Source organism: Heterocephalus glaber, unplaced genomic scaffold (assembly GCF_053883595.1).
Source record: "Heterocephalus glaber isolate CG9 unplaced genomic scaffold, H.glaber_assembly_v1.0 deba00001429, whole genome shotgun sequence".
In the NCBI taxonomy this organism is placed as follows: Eukaryota; Metazoa; Chordata; class Mammalia; order Rodentia; family Bathyergidae; genus Heterocephalus; species Heterocephalus glaber.
The window spans coordinates 5,680,656-5,697,274 of NW_028258294.1; the positions used below are offsets into that span (position 1 = coordinate 5,680,656).

The window sequence follows — 16,619 nt, forward strand, 5'->3', positions numbered from 1 at the left end:
TTATAGTGCATAATTATTACTGGTCTAAAATACAGTTTATGATATGAGATAAAAAGTTAATCTGAGGCATATATTGTCCTGTGGGAGAGGAGTTTCATATTAATTGCAGTTATTAGTTTTTCTGACTTTGTTTCCTAATACGCTACAGATTTTCAAGGGCCTTAATCATATCTTACTCATTTATCTACAGAGTCTTTTTTGGGGGGGCTCATAGTAGGTGCTTAGTGAATAAGCTTTATGTGAAGTAAGAAATAATGCAAGCAAAACAGTTTTAACATACGTTATCTTTTGGGGCTACCTTTCAAGTCTGAGATCCTATTTAATTTAACAATTACTATTATAACATCACTGTCACTAGATTCTCTAAAGTTTCAATAAACATTTTTACCCACTAAAATTAGATATAGCATATAGTTGGAGAAAATCACTTACTCTAATGATTGAAATTAACATGACACATTACTGATACCATAAAATAGTAACGATAAAAATTTTCTTTTTGTTCATCATAAAAATAACTCCTTACCACTCTCCTTTCTTCTAGCACTAGTGGAGGACTACTGATCTGTCAGTTTTTCTTGAATAAAGAAGCCCCTTTTCCAAGAGAGACTAGGAAGTGCAGAATTTGTAAGATTCTTCTTCATGGAGCACAGCATGAGCACATCAGAATGCAGACTCCCCCCTCAGGTAGGCCCATGGCATGTCCCTGCTGAGGCTGGAGGTGGTAATATTCATTATTGAGGTTATCCTCATTCCAGAGGGTGGAACTTCTTGGTATGAATTCACATAATAACAGAGTTTAAGGAATTTCCAGTTCTTTCAGCACTTGCCTGTCTAGGGCTGTCTTTCAGTTTTCCTGCAATCAGTAAGATTCAGCTCTTAAAAAATCCCTTAGATTGTCCACTTTGAACATACAAAAAGGCAACATATTATATTATATTCAGACAGAAGAAAATCTTTTTCCTATAATGGGAAAACTTTAACATACTATTTTACAAAGCTAGAGTGTTGTTAAGTACATACAAAATTCTCATTTCTTTCTCAATGAAGGGGTGGAGTGAGGATGGCAGAAGTGAGGGAGCATCTGTTAAAGCCCTGACAATGTTATAGATGAACTAATAGCCCAGAACTTTTCTTCTCTCCTATGACTCCTGGCTTTAGGAGAATCATCCCATACAATTATGTAGTCCTGTTCATTCTATTGTTTCACCATAGGAAATTTAGGTACATGAGACAGTGAACAATTCTTGGTTTTTTGGGGTTAGTTGAGCATCCCTAGGACTGGATGTTCAGTAAAGGCCACAGAACCAGCCCAGATCTCTGCAGAGTAAATGTGAGGCTTGACTAAGGGAGCAGCTGGGGGAGATGTGAGGGTGTGTTACAAAGAAAGCTTTACTAGTTGATACTAAAAGTACCAGCAGTCACCTCACATACACAGTTATCTTTTCCCCAGCACTTCAATTCTAGAGTAAGAAAATTGTGATTAATTACCATAGTCCTTTACTTAGAAACTATTTTTATGTAAGTTATTTCCTTGATATATTTTCTCTCAATACTCATTTTAACCTTATTACTCCCAGATAAATGTTATTGTGTGTATATTCATGTGATCAAATAAGAAACTGGAGAGCATAACAGACACAAAGGGCTTGTGAATGTTGCTCCCCCCGCTTTGTATGTCTGCAGAACATTTCTGTTACCTGAAGGAAAGCTTTTTTAGAGCACTGAAGGACTCAACCCAACTAACCCCATCAGATTTTTAGTGCTAAAGAAATGAGAAGGAAAATAAACTAGAAAGGATCATTTGTTCCCAATTAACTCTGCCTATCTATGGGTCTGAGATCATTACTTCCACAAAATAATCTTTTCCCCTCTTCCCCAGCAGGACATATCATTGTCATAAGTGTTGGCAACTACCTTTCCTATACCCAAACAAGGAAACAAAAGTTATGTGGAATTTTGCTGCTGTAGAAAAACTTGGACCATTCCTGGAGCAGCTGTATTGAGTTACCTTCCTCTCTAGATCTGGATTTGACCCAAGGAAACATAGTCTGTATGATTTGGTGTCTGTTTACATCCTGTGATCCATCCTGTCTGTACTCCCCACTCCCATTCTCAGTCAAGGCAGCCTTGAGCAAATTTAATGTCTGAACTAATCGGATCTGAGAGTTCTAAGCATTAATTGAACATTCCTGTGAACATTACATGACAGAGTTGAAATGTAATGGTTTTACCACAAACAGATCCATGTCATCTTCTAGATAGGTGGATTATTTCAAAACACCAGTTTGCAGACTCACTAAATTGAAAACTTATTATCGAACAGATTTCTAGGTTCTATCATTCATGATTTTTCCAGTATGTTTAATAGGCAGTCACTTGTTCTGAGCTTTTAGATTTCAAATCAGAAGTTACTTGGGATAGATCCCTTGAGCCCTCATATAGTGCAGTCAATTTTGCTTTATCCACCTTGTTGCAGTGATGTCTGTTCAATTTGCAAGTACAAGAATTAGGTCAGTTTGTAACCTAAGTGAAAGAAACCAGGAGTTCCAATAGCAGTCTGTTGAGTTACTCCAACAGAATAATCCAGTCAGTCCTACCTTCCAGAAACACTGAGATCCAAAGATAGCTGTACAAAGAGATTATGAGCAGAAGGCCAGTAGTACTCCCCATATATGCATATATTGTGATATGTGTGTGTGCCTAAACATGTGTACACACTCTCATTGGCTTGTCTCTGAGAGCCATGGATAGAATTGGCCAACCTTTTGGCCAGAACTACTATTTATCGTTGCTCAGACTGTGCACTGCATAGTTTTGGGAACCATTTCACAGACTACTATGTGAATTGCCTCTAACAGTTGTGCCATGCAGTGGTCTTTGAAAGGAGTGACTCATTATTTTGACAAAAAGAAGGAGCCCACCACTGAGAAAGCAAACACAGTGTTCTGGGATGAAATTTTAACAGAATTCAGTGAGATCGTCTTCATGTTATGCAGCTGGGTCTCAAGCTCTACTCTCAGCAGATGCAAACACATATGGACACACTCTACTTTCTGGTCTTCTCTCTTTCTCTAATCCAGGGTGATGTGCAATAGTTTTCCTCTACACTTCTGTATCACAGATGAATTGGGAAATACCACAAAAAATTAGAAGTGGAGAGGTAGTTTGTGTTAAGTGATTTCTCAACTTAAGGCTTCTCGAGCATTCTGGAACTGCTTAACTGTCTCGATTGCCTTTATCTGCAGAGCCCTTTTGTTGAAACCCAGTCCCATGCAAATAAGCACGTTCATTTCATGCAACACAGCTCAGTTAATGCTTATAGTTCTAAATTCCCCAATTTAGCGAGAACAACTCAGTTGGAAGTGCCTAGTACAAAGGAACATGCATAGCGCAGCAACAGGGAATATTCATCAACAACACAAGAAAGTAAAGGAGCTGCAAAGGTACAGTAGCTAGAGGAGGATGAGCTTTACTGATTTCAGTTCAAGAAAAGTCTGTTGCCTATACAGTCCACTGGTTTGCTCTTGGCTGTGAGATGTCGTTACATTCAAAGTAAATCATATTAATTTCCAAGCTTGTCTGGCATCAGGAGCTGGAGTGTTCCCTCAATTGCGATCTTTCCCTCAAAACCAATCCTAAGCTTTTGGATTTGTTTTATTAAGTGATTGAATAGCCCTGAAATGTGAATTTCCTCTAATCTCTTTCACTTTGCAAACTCCAAAAGCATTAGATCAGTAAGTTAAAACTCAAAGAGGACTGACTTAGCTAAGGCTTCAGACATGCAAAGCGCACAACCCTGAGGGATAGCAGCATCTGGGACAGGAGGCTCCCTTTACTTCACACGAGGATGGCATGAGTTTTACAAATCAAACACACACAAAAAAACAGTTGTGGCCCAGATTGGATACACAGTATGGGACGCATAGTTGAGAGAGGACCCAGACCAGGGAGCCACCTGTTCCTCTAGCTTGCATACATTTATGTCACACCACCTCAAGCCACTCACAGTTTGCTTACCTGCTCATTGTTGCTCTCCCACCATTCCCCATACTCCCTTTGGGGGTGAAACACTCTATTTCCGACTTGTGCTGGGCCAGTCTCCTGTCTTTGTACCTGGTGAGCATGAACAAGGACAGGAGCAAATAGAAAGGCGTGATTGTGTGCTTTAACTGCCAGGCTGAGAAGGAGTCATGACCACAGAGAGGGTCACCTCATGCCAAAATAGGCATTCTTGCTTCTCAGTGCATTGCCTGACCTTTGATACTGATTCCACATTTGTGATGGTGTTTGGAAAAATATTGAGCATGATTTTAATACTTCTGGATGAAACCACATGTAATCCATCCCTTTTTTCATTCCTGATTAATTTGTGAATTCATCATGTCTTAATAGTCAATTGTAAAAGGATGCAAGTTCTACCATGTAAAAAAAGATGCATATTAATCATTAATTACAACCAATTTAGCGCTTACCAGGTATCAGACACTATTCTAGAACATTACTTAAGTTTAATACTGTCAGCAGACCTATATAGTAGAGGCTTTGGTATTATTATTTCCATGTAACTGATGAAGTAAAGGTTAAGTAAATTGATCAAAGGCAAACAAAAGTGGTTGGGCTGGGCTTTGAAAATAAAGTCAAAATTTATAATCCACACTTTAGTCCCTATAATGTGTTGGCTTTCATTATTTCATTATCAATTTTGTTGATTTTTTTATGGTACCAGAAATTGAACTCAGAACCTTGCGCTTGCAAAACAGGTGCAGTGTCACTGAGCTAATTTCCTGACCGTCATTATCTGGGCTTTTAAAAACTAAAACTTATCCTAATCAAACTTCACTTAGTGTTACTATGTCTGAATATTGTGTTAGACATTTGTAATACCAAAAGAGAGAAGATATGTTACTTGAATATGAAAGTTTCTTGTAACTATTAAATTAAAGCCGATAGTCAGTATTGGATTGCTTGCATTTTGGAATGTGATCCACTAGCTTTTGTATTAGAATTAGCAGTTTGGCTCTCCCACAGGGTACTAAGTATTTCATCTAAAATAAATAAGCCAGGCACAGTGGCACATGCCTGTAATCCTGAGAGGTGGAGGGAGAAATATCACAAGTTTGGGCTTAGCCTAGGCAACTTAGTGACACCTGTCTCTAAATAAATAAATAAATAAATAAATAAAAAGGACTCGATATGTAGCTCAATGTGAAGGTACTGGGTTCAAGTCCCAGTACTTCAAAAGAAAGAAAGGGGAAGGAAGGATGGAAGTAAAGAGAAAGAAAAGGAAGAAAGAGGGAGGGAGGAAGGGAGGGAAGGAAAGATAGATTGGGTGATTCCCAATATTATTTTCCTACAAGATACATCAAGATGAGTCCTTATGCATCAATGACAGTTTTTTTTGTTTATATTCTTTTACAGACATAATCTCTTTTACTTGTCAATTTAAATCTGTTGGGTAGATAGAAAACCACCATTCTTCCCATTTGCTAATTTAAGAGACCAAGACTTACTTCATCAAAGTCACAAGCCTATTAGTAGAAAAGAACTTTTCATTGAACTTTCAGGGATCCATGACTGAGGTTTTAGTATCTTTTCACCTATAAAACTGGAGCCTGATATGATTCCAATTCATCTGTGTTTCTGGTATTCAACAGGCAATGAGTAAAATAACCAATTTGGACAGTTCTATGGTCTGGTGTTTTGCAGACCCCCAAAATTCCTAAGTTGAAGTCCTAATCATTAAGGTAATCATATTAGGAGGTGGGACCTTTGAGAGGTGATTAGGCTATGATGGCATTGCCCTCATCAACTGGCTCTATCCCTTTAAAAAAGAAACTTCAGGGAGTTTCCTTGCTCCTTTCACCAGGTAAAGACATAGCAAAAAAACACCATCTATAAACTTTAAGTGGACCTTAACCAGAAACTGAAGTGCCAATTCTTTGATTGTGAATTTCTTATCCCCCAGAACTGTGAAAAATAACTGTTGTTCATAAGTCACACAGTTTTGGGTAGTATTGTAGCAGCCTGCACAAACTAAGACAGGGAAGGAGCTTATGGTCAGCAGGAAATTAGGAAAAATGGTTGGGGAGCAGTGAAATTCTGAAGTCAAGAAGCTCAGACAGAAGAGAGTATTTATTCCTTTAGGGAAATCTTACTTTCTGATCCTGGCAATTATAAAGTGATGAGAGGAGCTGTGGTATCATATATATTTAAATAACATTTACAATATAATGGAAAAACTCTTCCCTTACCATTTAATTCCTTCAAGAAACTCAATAGGGTAATTGATATCCTCACCCTTTAGATAAGGAACTGTGGCTCAAAAGGTTTCATACTCCATCGCAGCCCCTTAGCTAGTAAGTCACATATGTGGGATGATTAGAAACCAAATGTTTTACCTCCAAATCTCATGCTCTTTATTGACACCTTACTTTTTTCTTCATTGTGTGCTAATAAAAAACCCTTATTGAAATAGTTTGTTAACACATTTGAAAGAAAGGTCATAAATAAAGATAATAGTGTGTACTTAGTAGAGGTAGGTTTGGAGCATAAAATAAACTTATTTTTTAAAGGTCAAATTTGACTACATAACAGCTAAGTAGAATAAATCACCCTTCAGGGCCTCTGATAACATGAAAACTGAATGCCCTTCCACTGTCTGCAGTTAACTCAGACAAGAATAGATCAAAAATGTGGAGGCTGTAAGAGGCAAGGCTGAGAAGAACTGACAGCTAGTGTTGTTGTGTGAGATGCTGTGGGATCAGAAGACAGACAAAGATGAGAAGATTTCAACAGCTCCAGAGTGTTGGCAGGAGAACTGATTTCAGCTTTCTAAGTAAAAATGATTAGAGGAAAGTGCTTGATGAGGGCAGAAGGAAAGTCATAATGCACATTTAGTTTGGAGAGAGAGTAATACCAAATTTAAAGTGTTCATTCTTACAGAGTAACATTGCAAAGTAATTTCCTAGATTGATTTCATCCTTCAAACTTGAATGAATGAATAAATAAGTAAATATTATGGGATAGTTTTCTAAATATTCCAGCAAAACTTGTGTTCTCCATTCACTCAAACCCATAAAATATTTTGCCCAGACTTGAAATACCAAGTTGATTCATCCAAAAATTCAGATTAAAAAAATTGAGCATGATTAATAGCCCCATAAGATAATGGCAGAAGTGAACATAAATTTTCAAAGTATTTCCTGCCAAGGAACTTATTACACTATGCTCTGTAAAAATAAAGGTAAAAGTTGACAGGAGGGGAAGCAATGCAAATAAGCAATTAAAATGTAGAGAATCAGCCATAATAACAGAGTAATTCTGTTCATAGGAATTTATTCTAGGGAAATAATTCAACAGATGTTCAAAGGTTTCTGCACAAAGATTTTTCCCTTCCATGTTACAGAAAATGTCAAAAACTAACACAAGAACAAACCACTGGAGAGTACATTAATAAATTATAGCATAGCAATATCATGGAAATGTGTTACGTTTTGTATTGAGTAAAGATTGTCATTTACCTTCCAGAGAGTTCCCAAAGGATGTATTTTAATCGTACTTATGCTAGAACTTGTTTTAATGATACAAATCATTTTGTTATTGTCTCTTCCTTGTGTACTTTCCCTTATTCTTGCTATTTGTTTCATAATCAGTATAATTCCAGGAAGATACAAATTCTGAAACCAATCTTCAGATGCTTTAAAAACTTACACATCATCTTCAATAGGGAAATGGTTCAGGGAGAAATACAAGGTTGACTAAAGGGAGAAACTTCGTAAGAAAACAAGATCAGGCTGGAGAAAATTCAATAAGGTATTAGTTAAAGTTTCTGGCATTTTAGAGTTTATCTTATTCCTAAGACAGATGAATTATTTTCCAGTGGGAACTTCTTCTTTGATTTTTGTACATGAACAACTTCAAAGGCCTTGAAGTCAGATGAAATTGGCTAACAATGACGATAAAAGTCATTATTTTCCAAACACTTGGCATATGCTAGACACTGTTTTGACTACATATCTGAATTTTCTAATTTAACCATTAGGTATTATTACTATCCCTGTTTTATAAAGGAAGATACAGGGAAATTATGTCTTCTTCCCAAGGACATCAGATTTGTTAATAATGATGTGGATTTCTTCTTTCTGGAATGCCATCTACAAACATTAATTGTACCATTTGTTGGGTCTAGTTCTGCCTTTAAGGGACACTGCTCTATTTTTTTGAAGCATTCTTTTTTATAATCTCTTTGGCTTGAGCCACAGGCTTTGCTCTTTCCTGAGTCTTTTTACCCTATTGGACAGTAATAGCACTCCTGTATGGTCACCTTCATTACAATTTGCAATAGCAGCTTGATTTTCTGTCTGGAGACAGATGTAGCTCTAGCTTCACACTTCTTAATGGAAGCAGATTTGCTCTGAAGCTGAGAGAGAATCAGGCCCCTCACCATAGCCTCTTACAGGGTCTCACCCCTATTTTCATATTATTATGCTGCGGCCTTTCTTAAAATGTCCCAAATTGTATGAACTTCAATTTTCATAAAGCCTGGCACACAAGGGAATATTAGTCATATAAAAAACAGAATTTTTCTCATTTTCTGCAAGATAGAAGAGTATAGAGTACATTATGTTAAGTTAGGTATAGAAAGATAATTACTGCCTGTTCTTATGTATATGTAGAAGCTAAAAAGTTTGCCTCATAGAAGTAGAGAGTAACAGTGTAGTAACCAGAGTCTGGGAAAAGTATGGGGGAGAGGGGCATGGAGAGAAAATAGTTAACATGAATAGTGGCACAGTTGTATAGGAGGAATAATTTCAAATGTTTTGTACCCCAGTAGGGTAAGTGTGGTTTACAGCACTTAGCTGTGCATTTCAAATCATGTAGTGGAGAAGATTCTGAATGTTTCCAACACAAAGAAATGACAAATGTGTGAGATAATGGATATGCCAGTTATCCTAATCTCATCATTACATATTATATAAATATATTAAAATACCATAGTATATTCCCTAAATATATACAATTAAAAATTAAATGAAGAAAGAAACAAAAATCCTGGACCTACCTCTGCTTCCCAAAATTTACCTGTGACCCCATTAGAGAATCAGAAGCTAGATGTACAGTATTATGTTCACAGAGTAGCTTATTCAGTCTGAGTTACAACTTCCCAATTTGTAAGTGAAATCTTTTTTTAAAATTAATTTTATTGGTACACTTAAGGTATACAATATAATGACATTCATCATTGGAAATTTTCGCCTTTACATAATCCATCTTGGTTCTTATTTTTTCCCCCTTCCCCTCCCCTTGCTTCAACCCCTCCACACCTCCTCATCCACAAAGACCTTGTTTCCATTTTTTTCTTTTTTCTCATATTAATTCCATTCCCTACTTTCTTTTCCCCTACCCCTCCCACTTTCACTTTACACCTTTTCTTCCTATTTCACATTATCTATTATACCTTTTAATCCTGATTTAAGCTTTCAGTTTCTCACACTAGAGAAACTATTCGGTATTTACACATGTGTGTCCTATTTATTTCACTTGAGTATTGCCTCAATGTGCATCCATTTAGCTATAAATGTTGCTATTTTCTTGTTCTTTATGGCTGAGTAATACTCCATTTTATAAAAAAACCCCCACATTTTCTTTATCCAATCTCCAGTTGATGGGCAGTTGGGTTGCTTCCAAGTGTTAGCTATCAGGAATTGTGCTGCTATGAAGATGTGTGCACATATATCACTGCGGTACGATTCTTTTACTTTTGGGGGGAAGATACCCAGCAGGGGAATAGCTAGCTGGGTTAAATGGGACTTCCAATACTAGTTATTTGAGGTATCTCCATACTGATTTCCACAGTGGTTGCACCAGTCTACACTCCCACCAACAATGGAGTAGGGTTCCTCTTTCCCCACAGCCCCACCAGCATTTGTTACTGTTTAATTTCATGATAGCAGCCATTCATTCTGGGATGAGGTGGAATCTCAGTGTTGCTTTCATTTGCATCTCTTGAATAATGAGTGATGTTGAACATTTTTTCATTTTTATTTGCTATTTCTACTTCTTTGAGAAATATCTGTTCATTTCAGATGCCCATTTTTGGATTGGATCTTTAAATTTGGGAGGTCTGATTTTTTAAAGTTCTTTATAGATTCTAGATAGTAGACCGTTGTCTGAGGGACAGCTGGTGAAAATTTTTTCCCACATTGTGGGTTGTCTGTTCATACTATTGGTGGTTTGTCTTGCTGTGCAGAAGCTTTTTAGTAAGAAGAAATCCCATTTGTTGATTGATTGTGCTGGTTCATGGACAACTGAGGTTTTGTTCATAAAATCTTTCTACACCAATGTTTTCAAGAGTTCTACCTAACCTCTGTTCCAGCCAGGTTAGTGTTTTTATTTTAATATTTAGATCTTCAATCCATTTTGATTTTAGTTTACTGCATGGTGAGAGATATAGGTCTAGTTTTAATCTTTGGCAAGTTGAAACCCAATTTTTCCAGCACCATTTATTAAAGAGGCTACCTTTCCTCCAGTGAGGGTGTTTGGCTCCTTTATTGAAGATGAGGTGGCTGAGTGTGTTTGGAGTTGTTTCCCCATCTTCTAATCAGTTCCATTGGTCCTCAAGTCTGTTTCTTTGACAACACCATGCTGTTTTTATCACAGTAGCTTTGTAGTATAGTTTCAAGTTGGGGATTGTGATACCCCCTACCTTGTTTCATTGCCTAGTATTGCTTTTGCTATTCTGGGTCTCTTCTTGTTCCAAATGAATTTTTGGATTGTTTTCTCAAGGTCCATGAAGTATGCTGCTGGGATTTCAATTGGGATTCCATTGAATCTATATAGCAGTTTTGGAAGTATGGCCATTTTCACTATGTTGATTCTTCCTACCCAGGAGCAAGGGATGTCTTTCCATTTTCTGATATCCTCTTCAATCTCTTTTTTCAGAGTGTTGTAGTTTTCAGAGAAGAGCTCTTTGATTTCTTTCGTTAGGTTGATTCCTAAGTATTTCAGTTTTTTGGATGCTATTGTGAAAGGAATTGATTGCCCCATTTCTCTCTCAGTGAGTCTGTTTTTCGTGTACAGAAAAGCTTTTGATTTTTGTATGTTGACCTTGTATCCAGCTACTTGACTGAATTTGGTTATTAAGTCTAGAAGACTTTTGGTGGAGTTCTTGGGGTCTTCTATATAGAGTATCATGTCATCTTCAAATAATGACAATTTGACTTCTTCATTTCCTATCTTTATTCCTTTTATTTCTTTCTCCTGTCTAATTGCCGTGGTGAATATTTCCAGTATTGGACAGAAATGGTGATAGTGGACATCCTTGTCTTATTGCTCTTTTTAGTGTGAAGGATTTCAGTGTTTGAGCATTTAGTATGATATTGGCTTTTGTTTTTTCATAGATGGCTTTTATCAGATTGAGGTAGAGACCATCTATTCCAATTTTTTGTAGGGTTTTTATCATAAATACATGTTGGATTTTGTCAAATGCTTTTTCTGCGTCTATGGAGATAATCTTATGGCTTTTGTCCTTGGCTCTATTGATATAGTGTATTACATTGATTGATTTGCATATGTTAAACCATCCCTGCATCCCTGTGATGAATCCCACTTGGTCAGGGTGTATGATCTTCTTGATGATTTTCTCCATTTTATCTCCAGTATATCATTAAGGATTTTTGGATCTAGTTCATTAGTGAGATTGGCCTATAGTTCTCTTTTTTGGTTGGGTCTTTCTCTGCTTTGGGGATCAAGGTGAGGCTTGCTTCTAGGAATGAGTTTGGGAGTATTGCTTCCCTTTCAATTTCATTGAAGAATTTAAACAGTAGTAGCAGTAGTTCCTCTCTAAATGTCTTGTAGAATTCAGCAGTGAAGCCATCAGGACCCGGGCTTTTCATAGTTGGTAAGTTTTTAATTATATTTTCAATTTCATTGATTGATATTGGGTTGTTTAGAATTTTTAGGCCTCTTCGTTCAGCTTTGGTAATTCACATGTATGTAGGAATCTGTCCATTTATTCTGTGTTTTCCATCTTATTGGCGTATAGGTTGTGGAAATAGGTATTGATGATCCTCTGGATTTCTGTTGGGTCTGTTATAATTTCACCCTTTTCATTCCTAACTGCATGGATTTGGGCCTTTTCTTTCCTTTTTCTGATAAGGTTGGCTAAGGGTTTGTCAATTTTGTTGATTCTTTTGAAGAACTAACTCTTGGCTTCATTGATTTTTTTGTATTGTTCTCTTAGTCTCCATTGAATTGATTTCTGCCCTGATCTTTATAAATTCCTCCCTTGTATGCGCTTTTGGTTTGTCCTGCTCTTCTTTTTCTAGAAGCTTGGGGTTCAGCATCAGATTGTGTAATTTGGCTCACTCTGTATTCCTAATGTGACAATTCACTGCTATGAATTTCCCTTGTAAGACTGCTTTCATTGTGTCCCATAGATTCTGATATGTTGTATTGTCATTATCATTTAATTATAGGAGCTGTCTGATTTCTTCTTTAATTTCCTCTGTGACCCATTGGATATTCAGAAGTGTGTTTTTTAGTTTCCATGTGTTTTTAAAATTCCTGTGGTTTCTTTTGCTACGGATCTCCAATTTCATCACACTATGGTCTGATAATACACAGGGGATAACTTCAGGTCCTTTGGACTTATTTAAACATGTTCTATGAGTGATTATGTGGTCTATTTTGGAGAATGTCCTATGTGCAGCTGAAAAGAATGTATATTCTCATTTTTGTGGGGTGGAACACTCTGCAAACATCTGTTAAGTTCATTTTATCAAGAGTTTGATTGCGTTCTAGTATTTCAGTATTTGTTTTTTGTCTTGTTGATCTATCTATTTGTGACAGTGGGATATTGAGGTCCCCCTCTACTATTGTATTAGTGGTTATATGATTTTTCATGTCCGTTAGTATTTGTTTTATATAGTTGGGCCTAGTAGTGTTTAGTGCATATATATTAAGGATTGGCATCCTCTTGGATTGTTCCCTTTATAAGGATGTTATGTCCTCCTTTGTCTCTCTTTATCAGTGTTGGTTTGAAATCCACTTGATCTGCGAAGAGGATAGCTACTCCTGCTCTTTTTCTTGTTTCAGTCACGTGGAGTATTGTTTTCCACCCTTTCACTTTCAGTCTATGTGTTTGTTTTTGAATTAAGTGTGTTTCTTGTATGTAGCATATTGTTGGATCTTGCTTCTTGACCCACTCTGCCAGTCTGTTTCTTTTGATTGATTAATTGAGACCATTAACATTGATGGTTATAGCTGATATGTATCGACTTATCTTTGTGAATAACATTTTCTTTTTGTTGGATTCTCCCCCTTTGCCTTTAATTTCTTTTTGTGCCCAATGGATTCATTCTTAAGGGCTACCTGGGGTTGTGATCCTCATTGTCTTTTCCTCGGATATTGTTTAGAATTTTTTGGAGTGCTGGTTTGGTATTTATAAAGTTCCTAAGGTGCTCTTTCTCATGAAAGTATCTTATTTCTCCATCAATTTTGAAAGATAGTTTTGCAGGGTACATAAATCTGGGTTGGAGGTTGTTTTCCTTTAGGGCTTGAAATACATCAATCCATGCTCTTCTTGCTTTGTGGGTTTGTGTTGAGAAGTCTGCTGTGATTCTGATGGGTTTTCCTTTGTATGTGATTTGATTCTTTTCTCTAATTGCTTGTAGAACTTTATTCTTCTGTTGGGTTTCTGGAATCTTAACAATTATATGCCTGTGTGTCAATATTTTTGATCAAGGCTAATTGTAATCCTTTATGCCTCACTTGTCTGTACATCTGGTTCTTTTCCTCTGCTTGCGAAGTTTTCTGCCACTACTCCTGTGAACAGTTTTTTTATGTCATCTGCACTCTTTCCTGTTCATTGACTCCAGTTAGTCTGATGTTATTCTTCTTTGCATCAATTAGCAGCTGTTGGAATGATTTCTCATGGTCCCTTACTATTTTTAAGAAATTTTTCTTGTCCTGGTCACTAGTTGCAATCCTATCTTCTATATCTGAAATTCTATCCTCACATTGGCTCATTCTGCTGCGTAAGCTTTCAGTGGAGTTCTTAATCTCCTGGAAATCTGTTTGCATCTGTTTTATGGATTCCATTTCTTTCCTACATTGGGATTCCATCATGTTCCTTTGCTCTATTTTTTTATCTGTGTCTGCTCTAGATTTATTAATTATGTCTTGTACTATGGGCAAAATCTCTGTTATCTGAGAAATTATTTCTGATTTCATATTTTCCAGGCCCTCTTTCATTGCTAGTTCACGGAGTCTAGGTGTTTGATTATCAGATTGTTCCATCTCGTTGCCATTTGGGATTGCCTGCCTTAGGTGATCTGGAATTCTGCTTTTGAGTCTTATTTACGTGTCTTCTCATTTTAATAGATTCAGCCTCCTGTGCCTTTATTGAGGTGACTTTTTGCTCATCCAGTGGTCTTGAATTCTCAGCAAGCCACCGAGCAGTACTCTGCTGCTCACCCGTACACCAGTTTCTGGGTTCAGTGTGGTGGCCTTCTGGATCCCTGAGCTGACCTGTTGTCTGGGCAGCCTTCTGGCTGGGGCCTGTGCACAGTTGGGATGGCATCTAGGTGTGTCTCTCACTGGGGGCCCTTTGTAGCTCTTGTCTGGGAGGGCCTTTGGCTGGGGCCTGTGCACCCTAGTTCCTATTGTCTGCGGCCTGTGCACCCTAGTTCCTGTTGTCTGCAGAGACTTTGCCTAGGGTCTCACCTGCTTATCAATGGTATCATGGCAGGCCTCTGGGTATTGCTTGTGTGCCTGTGTAGCTGTTTTCCAGGAGGGTCCTTAGCTGTGGGCAATGGAATGGTGAGCCTCTGGCTGAAGCTTGTGTGCCTGTGCAGTTCTTTTGTGGGCAGGGCTTTGGCTTGGGCAGGTATGCCCGAGCTTCTGGGGTTGGGGCAAAGCCCTGGTTGGGATTCATCTGCCACTGTTCTTATCTAGGCCACACAGCTGCTCCCGGGGATTTGCACACACTTGCTGATGGAATGGAATGCTCCCTTCTGTTCCTAAGAGCACTCTGAATTCTTCTTTGAATTATTGGCTACTCAGTGCAGTAATCCTGAGGAGAACTGTCAATTAAAGAATCCTGCCTTCTTCTTGCCAAAGTAGTTGTTGGCTGAAGCTGGCCAATCACATTTTATTCTGGAACAGTGCATTTTGTGCAGTGTAACTTAAGGATTTCTCTTTCAGTATTTTTCTGAAATCTTACACTGATGCAACATTTTTCATTTGCTATGAATTTCTTACAGCTCATAGAGGTTTCAGTCCAAAATTGGCTGGCTCCAAAGCAGGGTGGTTGGCAGACAGGCGTCTCAGAGGAGAAACAACATGGTGTGCACAAGGTAGCAAAAGTAACAAGAGGCTGTAAAGTGAAATCTTAAGAGATCTGGTAGGATCCACATAGAATGCTTGACCTTAATAAGCAGTAATGCTATTTTCATACCTTCTCTAGTAATAACTTTTATAACCAGGAAGGTATTTTCATAGATAGTTCTGAGACAGTATTTTGTCCTGTTTCTCCATGTCTCCTTATAACACCATGAGCCCTCGTGAGGGATGGGGCTGGTATCATGTTTATTAAATCTTGTAAATTAATTAATCTTTGACTTCTGCCTGTTCTAGATCAAGTTCATATGATCTTCTTGGCCCCACACACCTAATTTACACTGCTGTGATTTGAAAATGATACCAAAATCATTTGGATTTTGGATTCTTTTCTCTTTATTTCATCTCAGCCTGTTGTACCTGTCAGTCTCTAGTAGGGTCTCATTCTCTTCTTTCATAACACCTACTACAAATTGGAACTAGACCTATGTTTGATTCTTGGTTCATTATCTGTCTTAGTAGAACAACCTTCACAGGGACAAGGAAATGTCTGTTTTAATAAGCACCTGACATAAGGTCTGGTATACAGCAGGAATTCAACAAACGTTTTTTGCATGAATGTAGCTGTGAACATGGTTAAAACAAGTAATGAGGCAATATTCATCAGAATCTAAGTCTGTCTAATCTGGCCTTTCCTCCTTTAGGTGCACAGGATTCCATTCACAAGTTCTTATCTCACCCCAGTTGCTCTGTTGGCCACCATCCTTCTTCCTGTAGACCTCTTTCTCTGCCTTTGGTGCCCTTTTAATTCCTCTTATCTAAGCTCCAGATAAAACTTGCCCTTCTCTTTTGCATTGCCCTCTTTCTGTACTATTTAGGAAAAATAAAGTGTTTTAGAATTTTGCAAAGAAGGTTATTTCTCTCAGGTTTTAAAATCACATTTGATTTTAACAAAAACAAGGGGAAGTAGCAGTAAGAAAGGGATGTTGGGGTGTTCCTAGACCCTGTATGTTTGTGCGGAAAAAGCAAAGAGAGAAGAAGCGTGCTTCACTGCATTAGTTGTAGAGGAAAGCAGCCTTGGCAAGTTGTGGATCCACTATGTTGTGTTTTTACACAAGTTTCTAAAGAATCTTCTCTACTCCATGGTACTAGGAGAAGGGGATTAAAATCAAGGCTATGATGAGGGACTGACTTTCTACTGCATTCTATTGTTTATAAGGAAATTACACTTTTCCTGGTTTTAGGATAATGTTTTACAGTCTATTATAATCATACAC

The 16,619-nt window shown here is 37.6% G+C and overlaps 1 protein-coding gene across 5 annotated transcripts in view; it reads right to left on the minus strand.

The window, feature by feature from the left end:
* Positions 1-16,619, minus strand: part of Grm5 (glutamate metabotropic receptor 5) — a 547,664-nt gene that overhangs the window by 11,691 nt on the left and 519,354 nt on the right. For 4 of the 5 annotated variants that reach the window (XM_004868207.3, XM_087212259.1, XM_021247174.2 and 1 more), the window contains one exon: positions 4,021-4,116. The exons of the other annotated variant lie outside the window; for it this stretch is intronic. In XM_004868207.3, the coding sequence (XP_004868264.1) occupies positions 4,021-4,116 (96 nt within the window). The remainder of the gene's footprint in view (positions 1-4,020; positions 4,117-16,619) is intronic. 5 annotated transcript variants of the gene reach the window in all.